The following is a 26,656-nucleotide window of genomic DNA, read 5'->3' as shown; positions in this document are numbered from 1 at the left end:
GATACTTGCATTCATATTCTGTGCTACAGCAAACATTAGTGTCTCTGTTAGACAAGAATGAGATAGATATAGGACATATGTTGCACCCATATTTACACACACACTCATTACATTGATTAAGATTTAGAGCCAGTGCAGCTCAGTTTAGAGCAGCATGCTCTTCCTCTCTTGTTTAATGCAGTTTAACTGGGCTTTCATCTCTTTTTGGTTGCAGAATCCATCACTTCCTCTCAGCCCCAACAACGCACATTACAGTTACGGTGCAGTGATGATGAAAACAGAGCAGAGCTGTGACCTGTCTGCAGGGAGGTCGGACGCGACCGTACAGCTCCAGGTGGCGCTCCAGGACGTGGCAGAGTCTGGGTGTGGGGTCTCCCTGGACCAGCCAGGGCCGGGTCAGTAGACCTGGGAGGAAAGGCTGAAGTTCCAGCAGCAGCTGATCCATCACCAGGCGACACGCCCGTCTCACCGCCCGGTCCAGAGCTGCCAGCGGGTTGGGAGGAGTCCGAGAGAACTGTCCCGCCGACCGGGACGACTGCTGCTGCTGCAGGCTCTCTGTGGACTTCCTGCATCACACACAGCAAGACACAAATACTGATTTAACCTCCAAACTCTCCCTGATTCCTACTCTTCTCTCTCTTTGTGCTTTGTGATGTATGTATGGTTTATCAATCTTTTATAAATGATTATTTCACTCATATATGACATCTTGCTGAGAGCTGGATATGAAGACCATTATTATAATAAAGAGAAAGTGAGAGATTAATGTATTAAAAGAAATTATTTTTCAACAAAGAGTAGAGTAGAGATAGATGGGCATTAGATATTTGGGGTAAACCAAAGCTGCGTACTTACTGTGAAATAAAACAGGTATTTGGCCCAGAAAACTATGTTTTGTATAATTTGTCTAAAAAGAAAAGATCCTTGTGTGCTCAATTGAGAGCTGGTATTCTTGGTCTTCATATGGAGACAGGCAGATATGTTGGCACAGCAGAAGACCATAGAATTTGTTACTTATGTGACATCCAAGAGGTGGAGAATGAAAGTCATTTTGTGTTCTACTGTCCTTTTTATGACTCTATAAGACAAAAATTGTTTGGTAAGGTAGATCCAAATAATAAAATTTGTGTGGTTAGACGATGCTGAGAAGCTAAAGCATCTTTTTCAGTCGAATATATTTGCATTTTCTTTATTTCTAGAAAAGGCTTGGACAATGAGAAGAAAAGCGATATATAGTTGAGTAATCTTAAACTGTTTATTTATGTCACACCTGTGTGGCAGGTAACACCAACAGGAAGAACTGTTTAGTCTTTTTTTGTATTTGTCATTAAATGTGTCTTGTAATCTCATATGGGATGGGCCACAGTGGTGGCATGACACGAAAATAAAAATTTATTCATTCATTCATTCATTCATTCATTCATTCATATGTCTTGTATTATATAAAACATAGTGGGTGTAAACAAGTTAAACACTTGATTTCCATCTTTAAAAATGTTAAAACATAGTGTTGCAAAGCCTTGAAAACATTTCACCAAAACCCTGCTGTAATCTCACTTGAGGATGATGCAGTTGCTGATGGAGGCCAACAAATAGTGGAGGTAGAACTTGTTTTTGTTGTTGCTCAGATCCCTGCGATGCTCTTTCCCAAATTCCACCAGAGCCTCTCGAAACCTGGAGGAAAAGATGCAGCAGATGACTGAAAGGTAAACTGATCAAAGCAGGTGAGAATTAAACAGGAGGCAGGAACTGATTAACAAATAATGGATCCACACACACACACACACACACACACACACACACACACACACACACACACACACACACACACACACACACACACACCTGTTCAAGAGATTCTCCATCTCATACAGTCCCATCTGTATAGTCTGATCTCGTAGGGACTCTCCGATCATCAGAGCCACGCGGGTGTTCTCCTCCAGCATCTGTCCCACACAGAAAACAAGTCGACACAAAATGTGAAGCATGAGACATTTAGCCACCGTGCTGCTGAAAAGTCTTTACAGAACCTGGAAGTCGGTTCACAAGGAGAAGCAGAGAAACAGCTTTCAAATTCAATTTAAAGAAGCACTAAGCGCATAATGGAATTACATGTGAAGTGGACGGGGATGAAAACTATTACTGTGATTACATGAGATTAGATTAGATGCAGCTCACATCTGTTTCACTTTTTCTGGGTCAAGTTGATGAGATTTCGTGTTAGTGCCACATTTCTGCCTGCAGACACCTACCTGTGTGTGTGCATGTTGTTGTACAGCACATTGTGTACCTGTGTGATGATAGTAGGCAGGCTGGTTTGGTAGAAGCCTTCATGGTCTGTGTCCGGCTCCTGGTCCCTCTGCCAGTCCTGCAGCTCCACCTGCAGAGCTTTGTGCATCCACTCGGACACACTTTTCTGTAACAGAGTGGATGTGAATGACACAAACCCATTTCCAAACTTACTGGTACATACTAGGGAATGTCATGATTACTTGTTTTTACAATTAATCTTGGTATTAAATGCTACAATTAATTAATTGTAAAGATTCCTAAATACCGTCACTTTCCAAAAAAGATGATGTTGGAACCATAATGTGCGCCAAAATAAAGGTAAATGCACAGATACTGGTCCATTTAACTAACGTAACATTGAATTGGTAGGAATTTAAATGTTAGCGTGTCATTTGTAATTTAAAGAAAACAAAACAAAACAAAAAACGATTAAAAAAACGTAAACATTTGGTATAGATGACAATTTATGACTTGAATATTTCAAACATTTCCTCTAGGGGGTATTAATAATTGTTCCTATATTAATAGATACTTGAAATATTTTATGTTAAAGCAGAAGTAAGCGATCTGGTGGTTTTGGCAAACTTCCTGTCAGCCGATGGAGTTAGCAGTCCCCGCCCTCGTCCCTACGTCACCACATTCACGCGCATCCCTTGGCTGCACACACAGGCCCTCATTTATCAAACTTGCGCAGGATCTGGTGTAGATTCTGGTGTAAATATCAGTGTACGCCAAGTGTCACGTGTGATTTACTAAAAGTGTGTACGCTGCTGATTTCGGCGTAGAACCGGCGTGGTGTTGATAAATCCGGCGGCTGAAAACGAGCGTAATTTAAATGTCACACCCCGATATATTCCTGCTTTAGAGGCGTCGCCCTGCCCCTTTTACCACATGGAGACACAGAAGACGGCCAAGAAGAGGGACTTTACTGACATTACCGCGTTGAACAGGGAGAGGGCGGCAACATTAAATACTGTATCTGGACATTGATAGATTGATAGATTTTGTGATTGATAAGCGTCATCCCGGTGGATGGAGGCTGCAGACGCACGTGTCACTGACCACGTCAGGAAAACCAGCGATCTCATGAAATGCTCCTGCAGTTTACTGAACACAAGTGACTGAGGAGAAATCACAGGCATATTACTGCTGCGAACGCTACTTTATGACCATCAGCACCGCTGGCATGGTTCGGCTGATGGAGGGATGTGAAACACCGGCCAGATCTCCCGCTGACAGGTCCCGGTGACGGGGGGAAAAAGAAAAAAGACTCCGCCGCGGAGATCAGCTGCTCCTGGACAGGTAGCGGAGCCCCCCCCGCCCCCCGGGGCTCCGGTGTCCGGCAGAGAGAGAGACTGAGGAGCGTCCGGTCATGCTCTGGTGCTGCAGATGTTGGAAGTTTGTGTGTGTGATCTGTTTACACAGCTGATTAACGAGCATCTGTCACGTCGTGGTTTTTAATTCATCTCAGTTGCTCAAAATAAAAGTCGAGTTAAATTTTCAACACGGACTTGGTGGTATCGGTTTTTTTTTGGCTACTTTTTATCTTTTTAGCAATATAAACAACAACAACATGTGGTCCACATCGCTGCGTTATTAGACTATGGTTTAATAATCATTGTGACACAGCAGCACTCCTTCCTGCATGTTCTACGCTGGTTCCAAATGTGCGTACACCTGGTCAGAGCTGGCGTGAGATTTCTGCGTACCGTACGCTCACACTCAGATTAATAAATGCCGATCCTTGCGGTGAATTTGGTATACACCCATTTTTTTGGTGTACGCAAGTTTGATAAATGAGGGCCACAGAGAGGACCGCCCCTTTATGCCGTTCTCTCTCCTCATTGGATAAAGGTTGTAGGATACAAGGAAAGTTTTCTCCTCGGCTTACAGCAGAGCAGAGTGACTGACAGACCCGTGTTTCAGACCAAACACTCTATATAAGTGATTGCTGTCGGAAGATAGAACTATTTAAGACTTATATTAACACAAATATTCCACTTACTTCTGCTTTAACATACAGTGTGAGTAATGTAATTATATTTTGACTGTATTTGATTTTACACGGTTCATAGTGTTGTGAAATTAATTAATGCATAATAATCGTGATAATCGTAACACCGTGATTATTTCTCTGACAATAATCGTGTCAAGAAAATGTATAATCGTGACATCCCTACTACATACTAAGATCAAACACAGGGACTCTGTTTCTCAGGTCACAGTTTGATGAGATCTTGACCAAAGCTCTGTGGTTCACTCACCCGTACACTTTGCACATATTTGTGCTGCAGCTGCTCCAGTCCCTCGGTGGAGATGAGAGGTCCCAGCTCTTCTTTCTCCATCTCAGTCACCAGCTCAGGATGACCCATCATATCTGGGCTGCAAAACAAGACTGTCACACTTAGAGAGTTTGTGATGGCATACAATTTCCAACTGGTTTACTGACATTACAAAGAACTTCTTACTTGGGCAGAACGAGGTGGTGACATAGGAAATACTGTATGTAAAGTTCTCATATCATTTCATTTTGATGGGTTTTAGAAGTTTTGAAGACCTATAAATATTCTGTATTTCTCAAAGACAAAGACAAACAAACCAAAAAAAAACATATAATCTGTGATGAATGATACTTAAAGGTATATTGTGTAAGAATTACTCCCATCTAGCATTGCGGTTGTAGATTGCAAGCAACTCAGTCGTATTTTTCATGTTGCATTCACGTGAAATCAGTTAGATGGCAGATGGACAACAGCCGCTGCACGTAACGGCATAAACAAGCGTCTATTTAAACAAGTAACCCGTCAGCACGAGGCAAAACAATACACGTGACAATATGTTGTCATGGCGATGTCGTATTGTTTACCTGACCCACGTTTTACCGGCTTTCTGTGGACTTCTGTGACTAAAATGACATCTGGCCACCTCGACCTGAGCTGACAGCTCCGGTGTCTCCGCTGAGTTTCCGTGGTTTCCTACCGTCACACTGCCACTGAACGTAAAACATGGCGACACCACATGGCAGCCAGCACCGAGCTTACCCGCTCCATGTAGATATGAATGATATGAACGGCTAATTCAGAGCTGAAAGGAACACTTCAGTTTGTTGATGGGGGTGATTATTGATGAATGAAAAACGTACTTTTGAACGAAATAATCGATTTTCGTGAATAGATAACAGGAGAACTTACACAATGTACCTTTAAAGATACTAAACGATGTGTATTAAACTTCATCAGTTCCTTATTCTAACAGGCCACAGTGAAGGAGGAAGTTGTTAATCTGATTTTGAATGATCATCTCAAACCATAATTAACAACAACAACAACAACAAATTCAGACTCTGTACAGGTTGTTGACCTCACCTGTTGTAGATGTGCAGCACCCAGTTGAGCACAGCAAAGATTTCACCACTCTCCAGGTCCCAGCTGCTGACCTAGGCCACAAAGATCATCACCAGTTTCAAAATTAATATTCAATATATAATCTGCCTACTGCATGTTTAATGAGGAAAAAATTAGCCCTGTCAACATGTGTTAGTAGGTGACAAATTAAAGGGATAGTTCAGGTTTTTTTTGTATGAGGTACAAATGGCCACTCTCTGCTACCCTCCACTGAGAAACACCGATGCATTATGTTGCACCGAGACAGGCAGTAACTACAAGAAGTCCCGTCTCAAAATAATACACCAGTTCAGGAGTATATACGATACGATAAAAAGTAAAAATTTACAATGCATCAGCTGGTCAGAGAAAAAGTTTATCTGGAACTAACCGACTCAGTATTCCTCCGCGTAGGTAGGCTTTGCGACACGCTGGACTAATTCTCCTATCAGCTGTTTGGTGTCATAACTGCAGTTGCTATGCTGAGGGTAGTTCAACTTTTCTAAATATTTAGAAGATGTTCCGGGTGTGTTGTTTTCCAGGATGCACAAACAGAAATGTATTACGGTCTCCTTACAGCTTTTACCATATTCCTCCTCGTGATATTTCATTATACTCTCCTCACGCTGAGTCAGACCCAAACAGCTGACTGAAATTGATCCAGCTTGTTGCGAAGCCTACCTGCACGGAGGAATACTGAGTGAGTTGGTTAGTTCCAGATAAACTAAGTTTTTTCCAACTGATGCATTGTAAATTTTTACTTTATAACGTACTCCAGAACCGGTGTATTATTTTGAGATGGGACTTTTCATACGCGTTGAAAATACACTGATTAATGTCCCCCAACAGTGTACTGCCTGTGTCTCGGTGCAGCACGATGCGCCGGTATTTCTGAGTGGGGGAGAGAAGAGACCTTTCTACTGTAGATATTATATTTGCTTGATATTATAGTTGTTAACAAGACATATTATGGTGAGACCTCATTTTATCATTACGGCCCACGCCTATGGAACAGACTGTCTGAAGACTTGAGGAGAGCAGAGAATCTGGACATTTTTAAAAGCAAACTGAAGACCTACATTTTTAGCGTGGCTTCTAACTTAATCTTGTTATTTTTATTGTTATAAAACATTAAATTTAATTTGTTAAATTTTTTATGTATTTATTTATTATTATTATCTTTTTAGCTATCTTTTTTATTCTATTTTAAATCATTCATTCTTATTCTATTTTATCCTATTACACCCATCTATTTAACTTCATTTTATCTATTTTTTCCCTCTTCTTATTTTATCTTTTACTTCATTTTTTCTGGTGTTTTCCCCACAGCAAATGATTGAGTGTAAGATAACGTTTCCTCGATGTCTCTAAAATTGATTGATTGATTGATTGATTGATGGATTGATGGATTGATTGATTGATTGATTGATTGATTGATTGATTGATTGATTGATTGATTGATTGATTGATTGATTGATTGATTGAGTGGCCATTTGTACCTCATTTGTACCCCACTTTTTTGGAATACTTTATTTTGAAGTTTTCAAATATGCAAACATAGTACAACTTATTCCCATGGCAAAGTAGTATAAATAATAAGGACAAACAAACAGGTAGATAAATAATAATAAAATAATAAAATAAAATGGTTAGGAAATAAAATGAATACATGAAAAATAAGTAAAATAATAATAATAGAAAGAAAAGAAAACAAACAAACAAACAAAAACAATTATAGTAACAGTTATTACATTGTGACACATATGTCACTAAGACATCTTAAACATTGTACCTGGACATTAATGTTAATTTACAATTGAACCAGTTTAAGGGTTACAAAGGGTCATTTGTACCCCACTTCAAAAAAACTGAACTACCCTTTAAGGAGAGACATCAAAGCTAAAGACTGAATTCTCTCACATGTCTCACCTGTGTGAGGTGAGCTTGCAGACAGCGATGGCTGGCCCTCAGGTAGGCTCCTGTTAGCCGGTAGTGAGGCGGGACACAGTGCTCCAGCAGGTGGCGCACAGTGGTCAGGTCTGTCATGGTGGCGTGTTGGAGAGCAGAGAGGTGGCCCGCCAGACCCGGACCACGTGTGTGCAGGTAGGAAACACTACGAAAGCGCGCAGACACCGCCTCCTCTAGTACCTTAGGGGCCGGAGTAGCACAGTCAGACATTCACAAGCAGAGAGTGAGTGAAGCCAAGGCCACTATCCAGTTTTATTAAGTTCAAATCCTCTGCTATCAGAACTACGCGAGGTGCGACAAAAAAAGATTGCATAATCCCGTTAAGGAACACCACATTCAGCCAGGCTGTACATATTCTCATTCAAAGCATCACATCAATGGATAGACCTGCAGACAGTGCCACAATCAATCAGAGAATCTCCATCATATCACTCATTCCAAGCAAATGTTAAGAACTGGCTTGTAGACAGTCAAAGATGTGAGCACTGACATTGATATTGTTGTCCAAATGTGTATTATTAACGTGGACACACATCAACTTGTTGTAGTCCAAATGTGTATTTTATTGTTTTATTGTTATGTGTATTTATTCTTTTTAAAGTAGGGGTGTCAAACATGTGGCCCGCGGGCCAAAACCGGCCCAGCAAATTTCCAATCCGGCCCTCAGGATGAATTTGCCAAATGTGAAAATTTGAAATTGCAGATATTTCTATCAAGAAATTTCAGGTTGTTCCTAATATGTTTTGTAAAAGGATAGCTCATTCACCGTAAACATATTAATAATGTACTAAAACAAAGGGTAAAATTCAAAGTTATTTTTATTTATAGGTTATCATGCTATTATTTTACTAGTCGCTAGTGTTTGTGGCCCCTGAACTAAAATTGACACCCCTGTTTTAAAGGTTGCCTTGTACAAACTGGCAGAGGGACAATCGATGAAATCTAGCTTTTTAAGCTAATTCGAGTGCATTTACATGTGTGTTTTTTTATACAATGTTTATTAATGTGCATTGTCCCTTTCAAATAAACTAAACTGAAAGTGAAACAGATGTGGTGGATGGTCTGGTGCCAACCTGGAAGAAGCATGCTCTCCAGCAGCGAGGTCGTCCGGGAGGGAGGGGCCTGCTGTTGCTCCCCGTCCCACCTCTCTCCTCAAGCAGAGCCTGATCCAGGAATTCCTCCCGCTCCACGATCCTCACCGCTGACACAAACGGTGTGGGGTTTTGTCGTGCCAGAGCCAGAGCGCTGCTCACCACGGCCCACAGCTCCTTACCTGCAGCGACAGGGTGGACGTTGAGGATGTGAGAACATGACTCATCCAGGGACTGATACACTTTTTCATTACTGCTGCAGACACCAACATCACTCTGTCACTGCTCATACACTCTAATACAGTACACCCTCCAGGTGAACTGGTACAGTGCCAGTGTGCAGCGGGACCAATCAGAAGAGCTTGCGTGGTCCAAGGTGACCAAGTGATCAGGCAGATGGGGCGACAACATGGAAAACTGCATCTATGAATTACTATGAGCTACTTTGTTGGAGCAGTAGCAATGGAGATACAGTTTTTTTTCAGAGATCCAGATACGGATCCTTTAATGGTGAGTAAGGAGGTTTGTAATCCACACCCAAAGCCACAATAACAGCTGATTTTCAGCCCAAGTACAACTGAGACAACACAAGTGATAAAAGAATGGATAAAAGCTGATGAGAGTCACTAGAGAGGTCAAATAAAACCTTAATTAAAACTCCTTGATAAAGATCAATTAAAGACAATACAGATTTCAGATAAAATAACTTAAAGGGATACGCCAACATTTTTTTTTTCATGTCTTTCCTCACTCCTGAGTCCATGACAGACAGACAGCAGATAGACACCATCCTTTCGACTGTGCGTGCAGTAACAAGGGAGAGCCTGTATCGGCCGTAATTAGTTTAGCTCAAACGCTGGAAGTGTATAGGTAGTGTTAGCCTGCCTCCACCTAAAGTCATCAGAGAAACTCTTCAGCAACTCTAAACGGAAACCGGCCGGCCGATCTTCGTCTCGGAACTGACAAAACTCTCCGGTAAGGCATCTTGAGCGGTTAAATGCCGGTAACGGGACCAGATCAGTCAAAACGGAGGGTTCAAGCAAAGACGGTTTATTTTGGTTCAAGCTAGCTACATCGAGGCTAGGTTAGCCTCCTATTTTAAAGTAAAAGCACAAATTCTATCGTCATGGTTTTCTGTATGTAAAGGGCAACGGGTGTTTTATTTTGTGAAAGTAACCGGAAGTGCGTTGGTCACAACGGCTAGCTTGAGTAGCGCCAAATTCGTCTGAACAAAATTGTAAAAAGCTGGTATTTAGACAAATTACACACTGTAACCTTGTGACATCACAAGGTTACAAGAGTCCTGACGGCTGGTTTTAAGGCTCAGTTTCTGAACACAGGCTGGTAGCATTTCTATTGCATCAGAGCTGGATCTTGTTTACAAATTGTCTGTTTCATTCCCATGGACATGATAGCTCAGTAACACCTTGACAGAACTTCCTCAAATTTAGCACAAATGTGGGTGAATAAAGTTTGAAGGGTCAAGGTCGCTGTTACCTCAAAACTACTTCTTATCCATAACTCAAGAAGCCTCACAGCAATTATGACAACATTTTACACAGATAGATCATATTTTATGCAACGGTAACACTTTATTTGACGCCTATCTCTATAATACATTATAACCATACTTATAATGAGTTATAGCACTGTATAACTATAGTTATAGACACTCATAAATGATCATAATGCTTTCTAACAATAATCATAACACACTATAAAACATTTTATCCTGACTTATAAGGTCAGGTATTATAATACGTTAGAATTGTTAGTAACTCGCTGACAATGCCCACATTTATGATGCATTATTAATATAGTTATAATGTGTTATAATTGGCTTATAAACATTTATAACTATCATTATAAACACTCATTAATTATCATAAGACTTTATAACAATAAGCATAAGACATCATAGAGCATTTTAATAATAAGTAATAACCCACGGCCTATCTGTCAGTGTCCCCTCTGTTGTGGACGTCGGCATCTCAGACCATCATTGTGTATATTTTACTGTAAATTGTTGTTTTATAAAACAAGATATCCCACAGCGAACTGTTAGGAAACGCTATCTCACTCCAGAAGTGGCTGCAAATTTTATCCATCTTTTACATGACACCCCTGCAGATATTTTACCCTCCTCCTGTGATTTTATTGTCGACAGTTTTAACAGTAAACTCAGGTCTACTCTTGATTCTGTTGCCCCTCTACAATTGAAAAGAGTATCATCCAATCAAATAGCCCCCTGGAAAAATGATAAAATCAAAAAACTGAAGAGAAAATGTCGAACAGCCGAGAGGAGATGGAGGAAAAACAAGTTAACCATAAACCACCAAATTTACCGTGAACAGCTAACCATCTACAATGGAGCAATAAAACAATCAAGACAAGCACACTTCTCAAAGCTGATCAACGACAACCAGAACAACCCAAAAATCCTCTTCTCTACAATAGACCGCCTAATTAACCCTGTTTTTAATAACTCAAGTAATATTTCCTCCTCCTCAAGATGTGAAGAATTTGCAGCCCATTTTAAAACCAAAATAGATACCATAAGGTCAGATATACTACACTGTCAAACCTCTGATTTTAACAGCGATGATCCTCACTTTGCAGGTGGGGAAACACTAGAGAACTTTGTCCTGGTTGATGCTGTAATGTTGGGAAAAGTGATCTCCCAACTCAAATCCACAACTTGTGTTTTAGACCCCATTCCCTCGTCCTTTTTTAAATCAGTTTCCAGGTTTTTAACTGTTGATTTGCTCACCATTATAAACTGCTCTTTACAGACGGGTGTCTTTCCAACCTCACTAAAAACTGCAATAGTCAAACCTCTCCTGAAGAGAAATAACCTTGATCCTACAGTTCTCAGCAACTACAGACCCATCTCAAATCTGCCATTTTTAAGTAAGATTTTAGAAAAGCTTGTTTTTAATCAGTTGAATGATTTTTTAAACTCTCACAATGTTTTAGAGAAATATCAATCTGGTTTCCGCGCCAAACACAGTACAGAGACGGCATTAACTAAAGTTATCAATGACCTGAGGTGCAACATGGACACAAATCTGTCCTGGTCCTGCTGGACCTGAGTGCAGCATTCGACACAGTCGACCATGTAATTCTCCTCAACAGACTCCACACCCTCATTGGCCTCTCTGGTACTGTTTTTAATTGGTTCAAAGACTATCTTACTGGCAGAAAATGTTTTATCAATATTGACGAATGCTCTTCTGAGAACTACGATTTTAACTGTGGTGTCCCCCAAGGCTCTATTCTAGCTCCAACTCTTTTTAACTTGTACATGCTGCCACTGGGGAATGTCATCAGGAGACACGGCATTAACTTCCACAGTTATGCTGATGATACACAACTTTACATAGCCGTGTCTCCTGATGACACTGGGCCAGTAGATGCCCTTTTAAAATGTATTTTAGACATCAAATCATGGATGGCAGCTAACTTTTTGCAGCTCAACCAGGACAAAACAGAAGTACTTGTAATCGGTCCTGAAGCACACAGAGAGAAACTAAATTTTAAACTCAAAGCCCTGTCTTTTAACACATCTGAGCACGTTAAAAACCTTGGTGTGATTTTAGATTCAAAACTGAGTTTTAACCTTCATGTTAAAAACATAACAAAGACTGGTTTTTATCATCTTAAGAATATTGCCAGAGTGCGGCCAATTTTATCACAAGCCAACACTGAGACATTAATGCATGCTTTTATCACCTGTAGAATTGACTACTGCAACGCTCTTCTCTCTGGTCTCTCTAAGAAAACCATCGCTCCACTCCAGCTACTGCAGAACTCAGCTGCACGAGTCTTAACGAGGACCAGACAGAGAGCACACATTACTCCGATTTTAAGGTCTCTGCACTGGCTACCTGTCTGCTTCAGGATTGATTTTAAGATCCTTTTAATGGTTTTTAAAGCTCTTAATGGTCTCGGTCCCAGTTACCTATCTGATTTGCTTTTAACATATGAACCTTCTAGAACTCTCAGGTCTTCAGGCAGCGGCCTTTTAATTATTCCAAAAGTTGCGAACAAAACATATGGCGAGGCCTCATTTTATCATTACGGCCCACGCCTATGGAACCGACTGCCTGAGGACTTGAGGAGAGCAGATAATCTGGACATTTTTAAAAGCAAACTGAAGACCTACCTTTTTAGCCTTGCTTTTAACTGACTCGTACTATTTCTATTATTCTGAAACATGCATTTAAATTTAATTTATCTTATTTCCTTATTTATTTGTTTACTATTATTATCTTTTTTATTCTATTTTAATTCACCCATTCTTTTCTCTATTTTATCCCACTACATCTGCTTATTTTTACCTAGTGTCTTTCTGGTCTTCTCTTTTTATCTATTTTACCTCATTTGATATAGTATCTCTCTTATCCTCTCATTTTATCTATCTTATTTCATTTTACCTAGTGTCTTTCTCGTCTTCTCAATTTTATTTATTTTACTTCATTTTATTTAGTGTTTTCCCCACTGCAAATGAGTGAGTATTAGATAGCGTTTCCCCGATAAAATCAAATGTTCTAAAATTATTGTGTGAATGTGTATGTGTTTGCAAATCTATGTATCCCTAACATGTGTTCCCTATGTCTCCCAATATGTGTCCCCTATATTGCTTGTTTTTAACATGTAAAGCACTTTGAGCTGCCATGGGCATGAAAAGTGCTATACAAATAAAGCCTGATTGATTGATTGATTGATTTTATAATGGCTTATAAGATCAAGTATTATAATAGAGTTATAATGCTCTATAATGTGTTATGCTGATTGTTATAAAGCCTTATGGTAATTTATGAGTGTTTATAATGATAGTTATACACCAATTATAACACATTATAACTATATTTATAATGCATTATTGATGTGGGCATTGTCAGCGAGTTACTAACAATTATAACGTATTAAAATACCTGACCTTATAAGTCATGATAAAATGCTTTATAGTGTGTTATAATTATTGTTATAAAGCATTATGATAATTTATGAGTGTTTATAACTATAGTTGTACAGTGCTATAACTGCATTATAACTCATTATATATCACTATGCGACTCTAGATAAACAGCTGTAACCTGAGACCAAGAGAGGAGGAGGCAGACGAACACCAGGAAGTGACTCTATATCTAATATATGTTATGTTTATGGTATGTTTTTTCTGTGGTACATCATTCAATGTGAGTGTATTGCATCGGGAAAAAAAAAATGCAGGTCACTAAACAACATATAGGAAGTAGTCCTGACATATACCGTATGGTGTGTTTGATGTGTGTGATGTATGGTTTCACATACCCAGTGCCTCCACCAGCCGGCCAACACCAGAGAAATATTTGGCCACCAGCTCCTGGTCTTCAGTGCTGAGTGCACTTCCTGTTGTCCCCGCGGCCCCGTGGAGCTGCCACAGGATGTCGTCCTGCCAGCGCTCCAGATCCATCAGCCGGGCGTGGGCCTCCAGGAGCCGCCGGGACTCCACCAGACGCTCAGTCTCCAACACCATGCTACGCACTGCAAAGGGCAAGGACAGGGAGGAGGGAGGGAGGGAGGGAGGGAGAATTTTAAGTCCATGAACTGTCAACAATTTATGCAACCTCTTGCTACGACTGAAGCTGTTCAAGAGGGAAGCTTAACATTTTAGTTTCCAGAAAGAAATGTTCTGTATTACACAATAAGTAGTTGTGGAAGTCCAAACTTCCTGTTATTTATCCAAACCTGTTATTGTCTCTGGTTCTGTGGAAGCAGAGCCAATAACAATAACAATCATCATGACTATGGAGGCTGAGAAAAGCCATACATGCAAATAACTCAAAAATAACAAAATATGTCCTCTCATCTTTTTTTTATCCAAGATACCAAAATAATTATCACATTATTTGAAGATTTCAAAGCTTGTTTCCACATCATTTTGACTGTTAATCAGAAATCAGATGACCGAGCCACCTGGTGTTTAACTTCTAATTCTGTAAAGTGAATCCACACTATGTCCTTTCATACAAGCTCATTTTCAGATCTAGGATTGTTGCTGAGGAGCTTTACTGCAAACAAATTGCTCTCTCCTGGTTATATATTTTTATTTATATATTTCATATCTCACCTACTGATATCTTGTCACAACAATATTTGCTATCTTGAGATACCAAGATAAAAAATGTTTGTGAGTTTGGCCTTTCTCAGCTTCCATATGTAACTTACCAAACTTGAATCAATAGTTTTATGAGAAAATGTCATCAACTTGAACATTAGAAACTTCACATTTACTGCAGGGCACATACAGTATATTGTATGGCCAGTTTCTCTGTGAGCCCTCTCTCATAGTGCAAGTGGATTATAGGCGAGGCAAGGCATCTTTATTTATATAGCACATTTCATACCAAGGCAACTCAATGTGCTTTACATAAAGACAAACCTTTTCTTTTTTTTTAAAGAACAGCATAAAAACAATAAACAAGTAAAAATAAAAGAAAATAGATAAAGTTTATAGTTCTTAAAAAGAGCTCAGCTATAAGCACGTGAAAAGAGAAATGTTTTTAACCTGGATTTAAAGGTGCTCACAGTTGGGGCTGATTTCAGTTCTGCTGGTAGTTTGTTCCAGTTGTGTGCAGCATAACAGCTAAATGCTGCTTCACCATGTCTGGTCTGAACTCTGAGCTCCACTATCTGACCTGAGTCAGTAGATCTCAGAGCTCTACTGGGTTTATACTCTACTAACATGTCATTCATGTATTCTGGACCTAAACCATTCAGTGATTTGTAAACCAGTAGCAGAACTTTAAAATCTATTCTGTAGCTGACTGGGAGCCAATGTAAGGCCTTAAGAACCGGGGTGATGTGATCTGATCTCTTTGTTCTGGTTAAAACTCGTGCTGCAGCTGTTTGATACTTTTTTGGGGGAGTCCAGTCAGAAGACCGTTACAGTAGTCTAGTCTACTGGAGATAAAAGCATGAATCATCTTCTCCTGATCAGTTTGGGACATAAAACCCTTAATTCTGGATATGTTCTTAAGTTGATAAAAGGCTGATTTGGTGACTGATTTGATATGACTGTTGAAGGTCAGATCTGAGTCTATCAGCACGCCAAGGTTTTGGACTTGGTCTTTAGTTTCTAAAGACAGTGACTGAAGGTGTTTACTGACAGCAACCCTCTTCTCTTTATTGTCAAAAACAGATCTCAGTTTTTTTTTTAATTTAAAGTAAGCGATCCGGTCGTTTTGGCTAATGCTGCGTTCCAGGCAGGCTTTTGAAACCGTAAGTTACAGCTTCAAGTCACGATTTACGACTTTGTAGCGTTCCAGGCAACCCGTAACTCGTGTTTTTCCTTCCTGTTGCACCTGTTTTACCTGTGAAAGTGCACTATAACGGCCACTCGTAACTTCCGACCCGTGAACTCGTACCAGATTGAACTGGAAAAACATGAGTTACGGGTTGCCTTGAACGCACCATAACTTCTTGTCAGCCGATGCAGTCAGCAGCCCCCGCCCTCGCCATGGATCTATTGGTCCTCGTCCCTACGTCACCACATTCACGCGCATCCCTTGGCTGCACACACAGAGAGGAGACTGAGAGACTGAGAGAGACCCGTGTTTCGGTCCAAACACTCTATGTAAGTGATTGCTGTCGGAAGATAACTATTTAAGACGTATATTAACACAAAAATATTGCTAACTTCTGCTTTAACTGAAGGAAATTTTGGTTCATCCAATTTTTGACTTGCTCTAAACAGTGACATAAGGACTCTATTGGACCGCAGTCATCTGGAGACAGTGTGAGATATATCTGTGTGTCTCCTGCATAACTATGATAGTTGACATTAGAATTCTGCAGAATTTGACCCAAAGGAAGCATATATAAGTTGAACAGAAGGGGTCCAAGGACTGACCCCTGAGGAACTCCACATGTCAGAAAAAAAATGCAATTGAGGTAATGGATGGTGAACTAGTTGCAACAGGACATCACTATTAGAAACAGGAATCATTGATTCATTATGAATGAGTGTGTTCACTGAGCAGCGTCTCTCACCAGAGTAGAGTCGTGGCAGGTTGCTGACAGCAGCCAGGAGCTGACAGTGGTTGACTGACACTTCTCTCAGCCTCTCCAGAGACTTCACCCCCTCTGCGTTCTGATTGGATTCCCGTCCTGCTTTCCTCAAAGCGTGTGACACCTCTCTGAGCTCGACCCTGGCCTCCTGGAGCTGCTCCAGCCCCCAGCCCACCCCCTCCAGGTAGGACTGGACCATGGACTGGAGGGAAAGGATTGTTAAAGGGATAGTTCACCCAAAATTCAAATTTCACTCATTATCTACTCACCCTACTACTCTCTGAGTTACAGGGGGTCCGCGCAGCAGTATTTGTCCATATAATGGTTGTGAATGGATACCAACTTTCTTCGTCCAAAAAGACACACCAAAAAACATCCAAATACCTCCATAGTGCTCGTCTGCAATGTCCGTCTTGTATTGAAGCCCCGACATGAGAAATTGTTCCGCCGGTCAGTGCAAATCACGCAAGATTTGCACTGACACAGGAAGAGCAGTGAACTGAGACACTGGGAGCTTCCACTACAAACAAGCTTAAAATATAGACTCATTAAATTTTTTTCTGAACAATTTTTCATGTCGGGGCTTTAATACAAGAGGGACATTACAGACGAGCAGTATGGAGGTATTTGGATGTTTTTTGGTGTGTCTTTTTGTACGAAGAAAGTTGGTATCCATTCACAACCCCCCCCCCTAACTCAGAGAAGGCACGGCGGAAAAATTTTAATTTAAATTTTCAATCAAACTATCCCTTTAATGGGTGATTCAATGACTAGTGGCAGAGATTCATCATTTGGTGTGTTGTCCATGTTGTCACCTTGAGTCTGGTGTGTATGGAAACAGTCCTCTGAGTCTCCCTCTTCTTGTACTGGCTCAGCCGCTCCAGATGTTCAGGCCGACAGAAAACACCCGACGCCCACTTCAAGGCAGCGCCGCGGGCCAAACATTCGGCCCTCTCCACCTCTGGCCAGACCTCAGCCACCGGCACCCTGTCTGTCAGCAGCAGCACACAAGAAGCAGAGTCAGGGAAATGTCTGGGATCAGTCCTGCAGCATTATGTTCCCAGAAGGGTTTTAAAAATGTAATCCCCTCAACAACTCCAGTTTTATGTTACTGATACAACAAAGACAGCACACATCTCATTTCACATTTCAGGCTGACCTCCTATGGATAATGTATAATTTTGTATAGATTTTTTGAATTCTTCTGCTGTATCAGTTTAAAGCTCCATACATACAGCTGTCCACATGCAGTGTGATTCAACTGCTGATGGCTCACTTCAGTCAAAGATCATGAAAGTCAGTCATGTCTTGTTATGTTTTCACCTCAGGTTCCTCTGCAAATCTTGTGCACAAATATAGGTTTTCGATCCGGTTAAGATTTCAACCACATGAGCCTTTTCTAGTTTATTTTAAGGCACATTATATACTGTAAAGCTGGAAAAGGAATAGCCTATAGCAGGGCTCTTTAACGTTTTTCAGGCCAAGGACCCCCAAACTGACAGATAGATGAAGCAGGGACCCCTACGATATAAAAAAATGTGTATTACATTAAACTGGGCCCAGTACCAGCTTGTTGGTGTGCATTCAATATTAAGCTTTTCATACAGCTCTGGAAAAAATAAAGAGACCACTCCAAAATGTTGTTAATAAATCAGCTTCTCTACATATGGCAGCCATCGATTCCAGTGTCTGTTGAACTCCAACACAAGCACCTCACTCTACTGAGCTGATCACCTGAACCAAATCAGATTTAATGAGGAAGAAAGATTAGAAATAAATAAAAAAAAACACTGCTGCGATTAAAAATTGGGATTATTCCACCAATGTTGATTTATAAACTCTTCCTACTGTAAGTTTAAAAAGTAGTGTTGTGTTGTTTTAAAATGAATATGAACTTGTTTTCTTTGCATTATGCAAGGTCTGAAAACACCAGAATTTTTTTGTTATTTTAACCTGTTGCCATTTTCTACAAATAAATGCTCAACATTTTTATTTCCCGGCACGGATTAATAATGCTAAAGCCTCCACTTTGGAGATGTGGTTAGGTGCAGCTGCACAGATAAAGGATAAACTTCTTGGGTTGTGAACAAGAGGGACACCACTTACTACAATGTATTGTTGACACTTGATGATGTTTGACTCGTCCAGGGGAGACCGGGGAGGGAGGGATGCTGCCAGGGGGGTGGGAGGTGGGAGGTGGGTATTATGTCTCAAAAAAAAAAAAAAAAAAAAAAATGTACGGATGTTGCTGTATTCGCTATGCTTCAATAAAAAAGTTCTTCACAAAAAAAAACATTTTTATTTCCAATTTGGGAGAAATTTTGTCAGTAGGTTACAGAATGAAACAAAAGTGTTCATTTTACTCAAACACATAGCTATGAATAGTAAAACCAGAGGAACTGATTATTTTGAAGTGGTCTCTTAATTTTTTCCACACAGGTTCATACAGTAGGCTATATATTAGTTTTTTCTAAACGTAGGCTACAAACTGAGTAGGGTGGCTGTCCCTCTGCCATTTCTAAACAGACTTTGTTCACTGATACCAATGCCAGTATCAATAATGTCTGTCAACTGCATGGTAATCATGCAGACAAGCTATTCAAATTGACATTTTCATTCGAAACATAAATGTGAAAACTAAAAGATATAAAACATTGTCTAATCAACCAAAAAGTCCACGACCGTCCTGCAGCACCTCTGTGGACCCCCTAAGGGTCACGGACGCCCTGTTGAAGACCTCAGGCCTACAGCATCACCATAACTGCAGCGAACCAGTGAATGTCTCATAAGAACAGATTCAAACAGTCACAAATTTCAGAAACTACTCTGCATCCACATTGATAAACCTGAATGAGGCCTTGAGCGCCCCCCCCCCCCACCTCCTGCTGGCTACAGGTGGAAGAGCAGAGAGCATCATGGTTAGAGGAGGAAACATGAGAAACTCAGCCACATGAGTCTGTAGAGACCAGAGACCAGAACCAGAGACCAGCCGATGGGTCAGAACCGTCAACGCAGTCAGCATCTTTTATGTGTTGATATTATTTGTTAGTTATAGCTGGCCGACAGAGTTAGTGGTTGTGTTAATGCTAACTCTATGACTCCGTAGCGACAATGTTACAGGTTTATTTAGCCCCAACCCCTGCACACACAAGTTGTCAGGATTGTTTTTTTTAGGTTTACGAATCTGTGTTTATGAGACGGTCGTTGATTCACTGCAGCTCAAGGTGGAAACGCTCAGATATGGTCCTGACTGATTTCACTAATTATTGTTTTGTATCATATAAAAACATCATATGGATGTTAACAAACACAAACACTTGATCTTTAATCAGCCTTTAAAGGGATACACCAACATTTTTTGGTGTCTTGCCTCACTCCCGAGTCCATGACAAACACATCCTTTCGTGTGTGCAGTAACAAGGGAGATACGGGCAGAGCTGGCGCACCACTAATTAGCTTAGCTCAAACGCTGTAAGTGTAGTGTTAGCCTGCCTCCACCTAAAGTCATCAGAGAAACTCTTCAGCAACTCTAAACGGAAACCGGCGGGCCGATCTTCGTCTCAGAGCGGACAAAACTCTCCGGTAAGGCATCTTGAGCGGTCAAATGCCGGTAACGGGACAAGATCAGTCAAAACGGAGGGTTCAAGCAAAGACAGTGTTACAGGCATATGCTATGTTTATTTGTTACCTGCAAGTCAGTGCCAGGGAGTAAAGGGCTCTGTGTAAGGGGACTTAGGCACATGCGTGTCTGCGGGGCTTTTGTCAATAAAGTTCATACTGAAACAGACGGTTTATTTTGGTTCAAGCTAGCTACATCGAGGGTAGGTTAGCTTCCTATTTCAAAGTAAAAGCACAAATTCTATCGTCATGGTTTTCTGTATGTAAAGGGCAACGGGTGTTTTATTTTGTGAAAGTAACTGGAAGTGCATTGGTCACAACGGCTAGCTTGAGTAGCGCCGAGTTCGTCCGAACAAAATTGTAAATAGCTGGTATTTAGACAAATTAACGACACACTGCTGATCTAAACAGCTACTTTCTCGCCTAAACATGTTTGAAATGTTGATAAAGTGATATATTTACAGAGTTTAGAGCTAAAATGAAATCAGCTTCTGACTGCTGATTTCGGCTCGGGGAGGAGGCAGGCTAACACTACCTATACACTTCCAGCGTTTGAGCTAAGCTAATTACGGGCGATACGGCTCTATCTCCCTTGTTACTGCACGCACAGTCGAAAGGATGGTGTCTATCTGCTTGTCATGGACTCGGGAGTGAGGCAAGACATGAAAAAAAAAGTTGGCATATCCCTTTAACTTTTAGTAAACCTAAAATATGCAAGAAAAATGGCAGACACAAGATTCCTGAGAGAAAAGCTGGAAGAGGCCTGATGATCAGCCAAACCAGGTTTAACTTCCTTACCGTCATGATCTCTGTCTCTATAGCAGCTCTCTGCTCCTTGCTGACAAGATTTCTGAATTATGGATGGCATTATTGTCTCTTTTGAAAGCAGCTCAGGACAATTAGTGCACCCTGATTTTGTTATCTCTCTCAGCTTCTCCACGATTTCACCACTCACTGCTGAGCTACCAACCATAGAGAGAGACAATTTGAAGGATGATGAGCAGCAGTAATCCTGAGTCAAACACACTGTAGCCTATCTCTGCATCCTAATGGAGAGGATTCTTTTATAGCGGCCTGCTGGACAGTCAGGCAGGATATCATCTCTCATCTGTTTGTCAGTGGGACAGGACAGGCAGCAGAGCAGCCATCACACTCATATGACCACACTCCCATTTGAATTACACATCTTAATTAGTCTTAACTGAATAATGCACCAGTCAGTGACTCAGCTGAGAGTAATGTGCAGTGCTGGGTCATCAGCATGAAGCCGTCCCTCTGTGACTGTGGGTCAAATATTTAGGGAATGAGTTTGGATTAGAGTATCGAAGAGTCACAGAAGAGGCATTTAGCACCAAATGGTCAATTTCTGCGAGGGTTAGGTCCTTGTAAGTATAGCAATTCATGACTCTGTGTGTGTCTGTATGTGTGTGTGTGTGTGTGTGTGTGTGTGTGTGTGTGTGCAGGAAATCTCAATTACGCAAACAGGACAGTCTCTGTCTCGGGAGGTTATGGGACACTCCGCTTTCTCTTACCGAGACTAAATCTGTAACATCGTCATCAGCAACTCTGCAAAACAATAAACCACAGAGCTGATCACATTCAGTGAAGGTGATGAGTGTTGTGTAAGCAGAGGACAGTCACCTACTGATGACCACACCATCACTCTGCACTGATGGAGGACACTCTCTGGTCATGATCGTGCAGAATCACACACATGTTTTCAGATTATGTCATGCAAATATCCAGTGTCTTTTAAGAGGCACTATAGCAGTGTTTTTCAACCTTGGGGTCGGGACCCCACGTGGGGTCGCCTGGAATTCAAATGGGGTCACCTGAAATGTCTAGTAATTGACATAAAAAAACATTCTGATGAAAATGTTTTTTTTAACTAATTATTTTTCTTCTTAAAATAATGATTAAAAACACCACAGAAAATCTTAAACAACTATATTCGGCATGCAGCATATCTGAGCATGCGCATCTTGATTGAGGGGTCACCAGAAATTTGTGATGTCAAAATGGGGTCATGAGCCAAAACAGGTTGGGAACCACTGCACTATAGTCATGGGCAACACAACAGATGCTTCACGTTGCATCATGGGAAGTGTAGGATACATAGTTTTGGGAGCTTTACCCATAAGTCAGGATATCTCAGCATCTGCTGTCTCTGATTTGATCTTTTTTTTAAAGAGACAACGAGGAGTTTCTATTTGGTTATAAAAAAGTCTCACGTTAATGTGGATGAATCTACTGTACGCTACCCACACTTGTTAATGGGCCCATTTTCGATAAATATATCGTTTTTTTGTTATTATTAGTGGTGGCGGAAATGCTGGGCGAGCCAACCAGCGTTTCCTTACTTTCGGTTTCGTGGCGAGTCATGAGAATAACGCAGCCGAATCGCCGTTTATGGTCGGAACTATGACGGTATGTGATCGTCTTCCAACCTCTGACTTTAATTCTTGATGAATGAAAACATGAGTCTTTCTTGCGCCGGTCAAAGAATTTCACGGTGCACGCGGAGGCTCATAAATGTAGTGTGAAAACACTTCGCTTTTCCAAAACTCCTCATTGTCCCTTTAAAGTTGATCAGTTTATCTTTTTTTTTTTTAACAAGTGCTCAAGGGGGGAGTCATTTCAATTTGTGACAATTAAGTAAGTGTTGTAGAGCTTTTGACCACATCACATGATTTCCATCAGCAGCACTTTGTGGTGACACTGTTTAAACTTGCATTGAGGGCCACCAGGGGCCACTAAAGCTTTATATTCAGAGCTGAGCTGATGAACCTACAGCTTTTAAAAGTTCACTCACAATATTGTTTTGAAGCGACACTCTTTGTTTATCTGGCGCTGTGATGAGGAAGAGACGTCACTGACTTCCAGATGTTCACTTTGTAATTAGAGCCAATGCAGCTCTAATACAAATCAATACATCACGCTCGACCCGACTCTGAATGATGGATATCGAAGAGTTCATTCATTTCTCCGGTCAAGAAGCAGCACAGTCATGCAGATTTGTTTTGTTTTAACTCAAGCTCAACTCAAAGACTTTGGAAGAAGAAATGCGTTACAGCAGTACTGTCAACAGGCAAAAGTGTGTGTGTCCCTTTACCTCCTGGTTTGTCACCACCATTCTTCTGATCTCCCGCTGACATTGAAGTTCAGTTTTCAGCCGACCATCCAGCGGATCCAGAGTCTCCTTTTCCCTGAGGGCCGGCACTGAGGGTGCTCGGGGCGCAAGGCTGGCTGAGGAGGAGGAGGGTGAGGAAGATCAGATGAGATGGAGGACAAGAAAAAGAAGGAGGAGAAGAAAGGGTGGAGGAGAGAGGGCACAAATCCATTCTACTGACGGCTTTCCTCTCTTCCTTCACACACACTCTCTCACCCAGACACATCCTCTGCTGAGAGGCCAGCAGGAAAGGGAGGGAGCTGGGGGGAGGAGGAGGAGGAGGGGGAGGAAGAGAATAGTGCTGGAAGGTGGGGAGGTGGGAGGAGGAGGGAGAAAGGGGGCAGGGACAGGGAGGGTACATGGAATATGATGCTTTCAAGGGCTTGTTGAGAGGATGGTAAATAACAATTACCTCAGCTTTCTGATTCCAATTGTGGCTTCAAACAATCCCAGATCAAGGTTTCACTTCCCAACGCTCAGCCACAGTGTCTTCATCTGAGGAAACAACAGTTATGGATGCAATATTTACAGCGACGGGCCAGGCTTCGTGTCAACAGATCAATCTTCTTGTCAAATGAGCAGGCATGAAGACCATGTGATCTGCTTGAAAGATTATAGAAAGTGGACTTTGAGTTGGGATTGTTTTGTCAAACTGCTATCTCCAAATAGTTCAGATAAAAACGTTATGCTCATCTACATGGGGCTTTGTGTCAAGTTATTTGGTTGGTGAGCGTTAGATGAAGATCAATCCCACTTAACTTCAGTACATTTTTTAGGGGTATCTGTAGCTACTTAAGTATTATTTAATTAGCAGATTTCGGACTTTATCTCCACTACACTTTAAGAAAAATATTGTACTTCTGACTTAACTACATCTCTGCATGTGATAGGCCCTTGTTTAAATCCAGACCAAGGCTGTGTTGATCAAATTATTTTTCTGCCAAACTGTTGTGTTTGTCCTGTGTGAATCCATTTGTTAAAGGGATAGTTCAACATTTTGGCAAATTGGCCCATTGCCATAATCCCTATAGTCATAGCAGTAGGTTCATTACCTTTAATTGTCGGTGCAAGCTATTTTTTAGAACGGCGGAGCAGAGCCGCCAGCTGCTCAGAGCTACACTACGGAGGGTAATGGGATTTCTTGGTTTCCCTCATCAAACTCATCAAATACACAATCCAACAACTCCACAACACTCTGGTGGACAAGTTGTGACCTGCACATTCACCACGCTATGAGATAATAACAGAACGTTATGAGATGGAGTTGTTTTTGAGGTAAATTCATGCAAAACTGCTGATGCACATTCCCGTCAGGGGCAGTTTTTCCGCAAGCAGTCTCCGTGACATAAGAAAATGTACATTTGAATACTTAAGTATTTAAAAATGAAGAGCTGCAATACTTTAACTGAAGTAAGAAATATCTGCAAAGACTGGAAAGGGAAAACAACTGGCTTCAGTTCCATCCACGTCCAAGCTCACTCATCAACATGATTCATTATCTGTTTAATTTGCAAAGAATCTGAAGGGTTAGTTAGGTTGTGCTGATTGCATCAAAATCACTCATGCACTCATTCACATGGACTAAATTAAAATTGCTTTAATGTGAAGCAATTATGATTTTTGTTTTGTCCCACAGGACATTAAAAGCAGCAGGGGAGAGATAGAGAGGGTCGAGAGAGAGAGAGGGAGAGGGAGGGGACCAGGAAAAGAGTCCAGATGGTGGCAGGAGGGGGAGGGGGAGGGGGTCGAGGCTAAGTGGAGCCGATGTTCCACAAAACCTTTTGGGAGTCAGAGAGTCTCCTCGACTCGTAAAGAGACACGCAGTTACAGGAAAAAACCATGTATAATGTATAAGTCATTAGGCTGAAGCCACTGTACAGATGGGAACACACAGGAGCCAAGAGCTAATGCAGCCAGTCACCATTACTCTGTCTTCATGAGGCACTTTACAGGTGTCTGACATGACCTCAGCCACATCAGCACCAGGTCTCAGTACGTCCAGAGATGGACAGAGTACTCGACCCCAGTAATTGAGTAAGAGTACAAATACTACCTTTATTATATAGGTCTCATGCCATGCTCCATCCGACAGGGGGACTGCCAACGGAAATTAGCCTATTGGCTATAATTGGGTGCATTTACATTTTATCTTTTTAAAATGTTCATTAATGTACACTGTCCCTCTCGAACAAATAAAGGAAAAAGAAAAAAAAGAAAGACTACTGGTCAAAATTTACTCTGTTACAAGTAAAAGTAGCTCAGTCGACATGTTACTCGAGTAAGAGTAAAAAAGTACTCGCTTTTAAAGGTACTTAAGGTGATAGCTACAAGTTTAATTCCTCCTGGCCAGTAGGTGTAGAACTCACACTGCCTGCTCTCGCTCCAACCTTCCGTTTTACTGGTTGCCAGTTACAGCAGAAGACACATGACATCAACGTTCTAATGCTGTTGCCACAGAGATCATTCCATGCCGACGTTGCCAACGTAACCAGATGTAAATATTTACATATTTCGGACCCGTCAAAATTTATTAAACAATTATTTATATACTTTTTTTTTTTAAATTCAGTAAAATTAATACTTTTATTCTGCACCCCTCTAGACATTCTGTAGATGCATTATTTTTGAAAAATGTATCCTTTTGATGAAAAAGTTGTAGCTATAACCTTTAAGTATCCAAAAGTACATGCTTTTAAATTTACTTTAAGTAAAAGTAAGAGTAAGAGTAAGAGTAAATTTCTTATTTTTCACATCAATGAATTACTATATTTTTTTCTAAATGAATTTAAGGAGCTTTTCTTGTTTCTGAGAATGACTAGAGAATGACGTTAGGGTTTCCTTCTTTGACTAACACAGCTTGTGTCCAATTGGATTTTAGAAAAAAAAAAAAAGAGCAGACCTGAAAGTAACGAGTACTTTTCAGCCTTCCTAGAAATTAATTCGAGTGAAAGTAAAAATATTTGTCTTGGAAATGTATTCAAGTAAGAGTAATAAGTACCAAAGAAATCTAATACTCAAGTAAAGTACAAATCCTCTGGATATGTACTTAAGTACAGTACTCGAATAAATTTACTCCGTTA

At 40.9% G+C, this 26,656-nt stretch overlaps 1 protein-coding gene across 1 annotated transcript in view; it reads right to left on the bottom strand.

The window, feature by feature from the left end:
- The window catches only part of exoc3l1 (exocyst complex component 3-like 1), a 28,321-nt gene extending 4,517 nt beyond the window's left edge, over nt 1-23,804 (bottom strand). The window contains exons 1-12 of the mRNA XM_085778282.1: nt 23,520-23,804; nt 17,605-17,780; nt 16,772-16,991; nt 14,051-14,263; nt 8,717-8,916; nt 7,605-7,823; nt 5,658-5,728; nt 4,557-4,674; nt 2,291-2,416; nt 1,846-1,946; nt 1,558-1,674; nt 296-566 (exon numbers count right to left, since the gene is read on the bottom strand). Coding sequence (XP_085634408.1) covers nt 296-566; nt 1,558-1,674; nt 1,846-1,946; nt 2,291-2,416; nt 4,557-4,674; nt 5,658-5,728; nt 7,605-7,823; nt 8,717-8,916; nt 14,051-14,263; nt 16,772-16,991; nt 17,605-17,780; nt 23,520-23,562 — 1,875 coding nt within the window. The 5' untranslated portion in view covers nt 23,563-23,804. The remainder of the gene's footprint in view (nt 1-295; nt 567-1,557; nt 1,675-1,845; nt 1,947-2,290; nt 2,417-4,556; nt 4,675-5,657; nt 5,729-7,604; nt 7,824-8,716; nt 8,917-14,050; nt 14,264-16,771; nt 16,992-17,604; nt 17,781-23,519) is intronic.
- Between the last annotated feature and the right edge of the window lie 2,852 nt (nt 23,805-26,656).

The sequence above is a fragment of the Trachurus japonicus genome, chromosome 6 (assembly GCF_045865225.1).
Source record: "Trachurus japonicus isolate A0001 chromosome 6, Traja_1.0".
NCBI classification, from domain to species: Eukaryota; Metazoa; Chordata; class Actinopteri; order Carangiformes; family Carangidae; genus Trachurus; species Trachurus japonicus.
The sequence above is the reverse complement of the archived record's forward strand: the minus strand, read 5'-3'. Positions and strand labels throughout refer to the sequence as shown.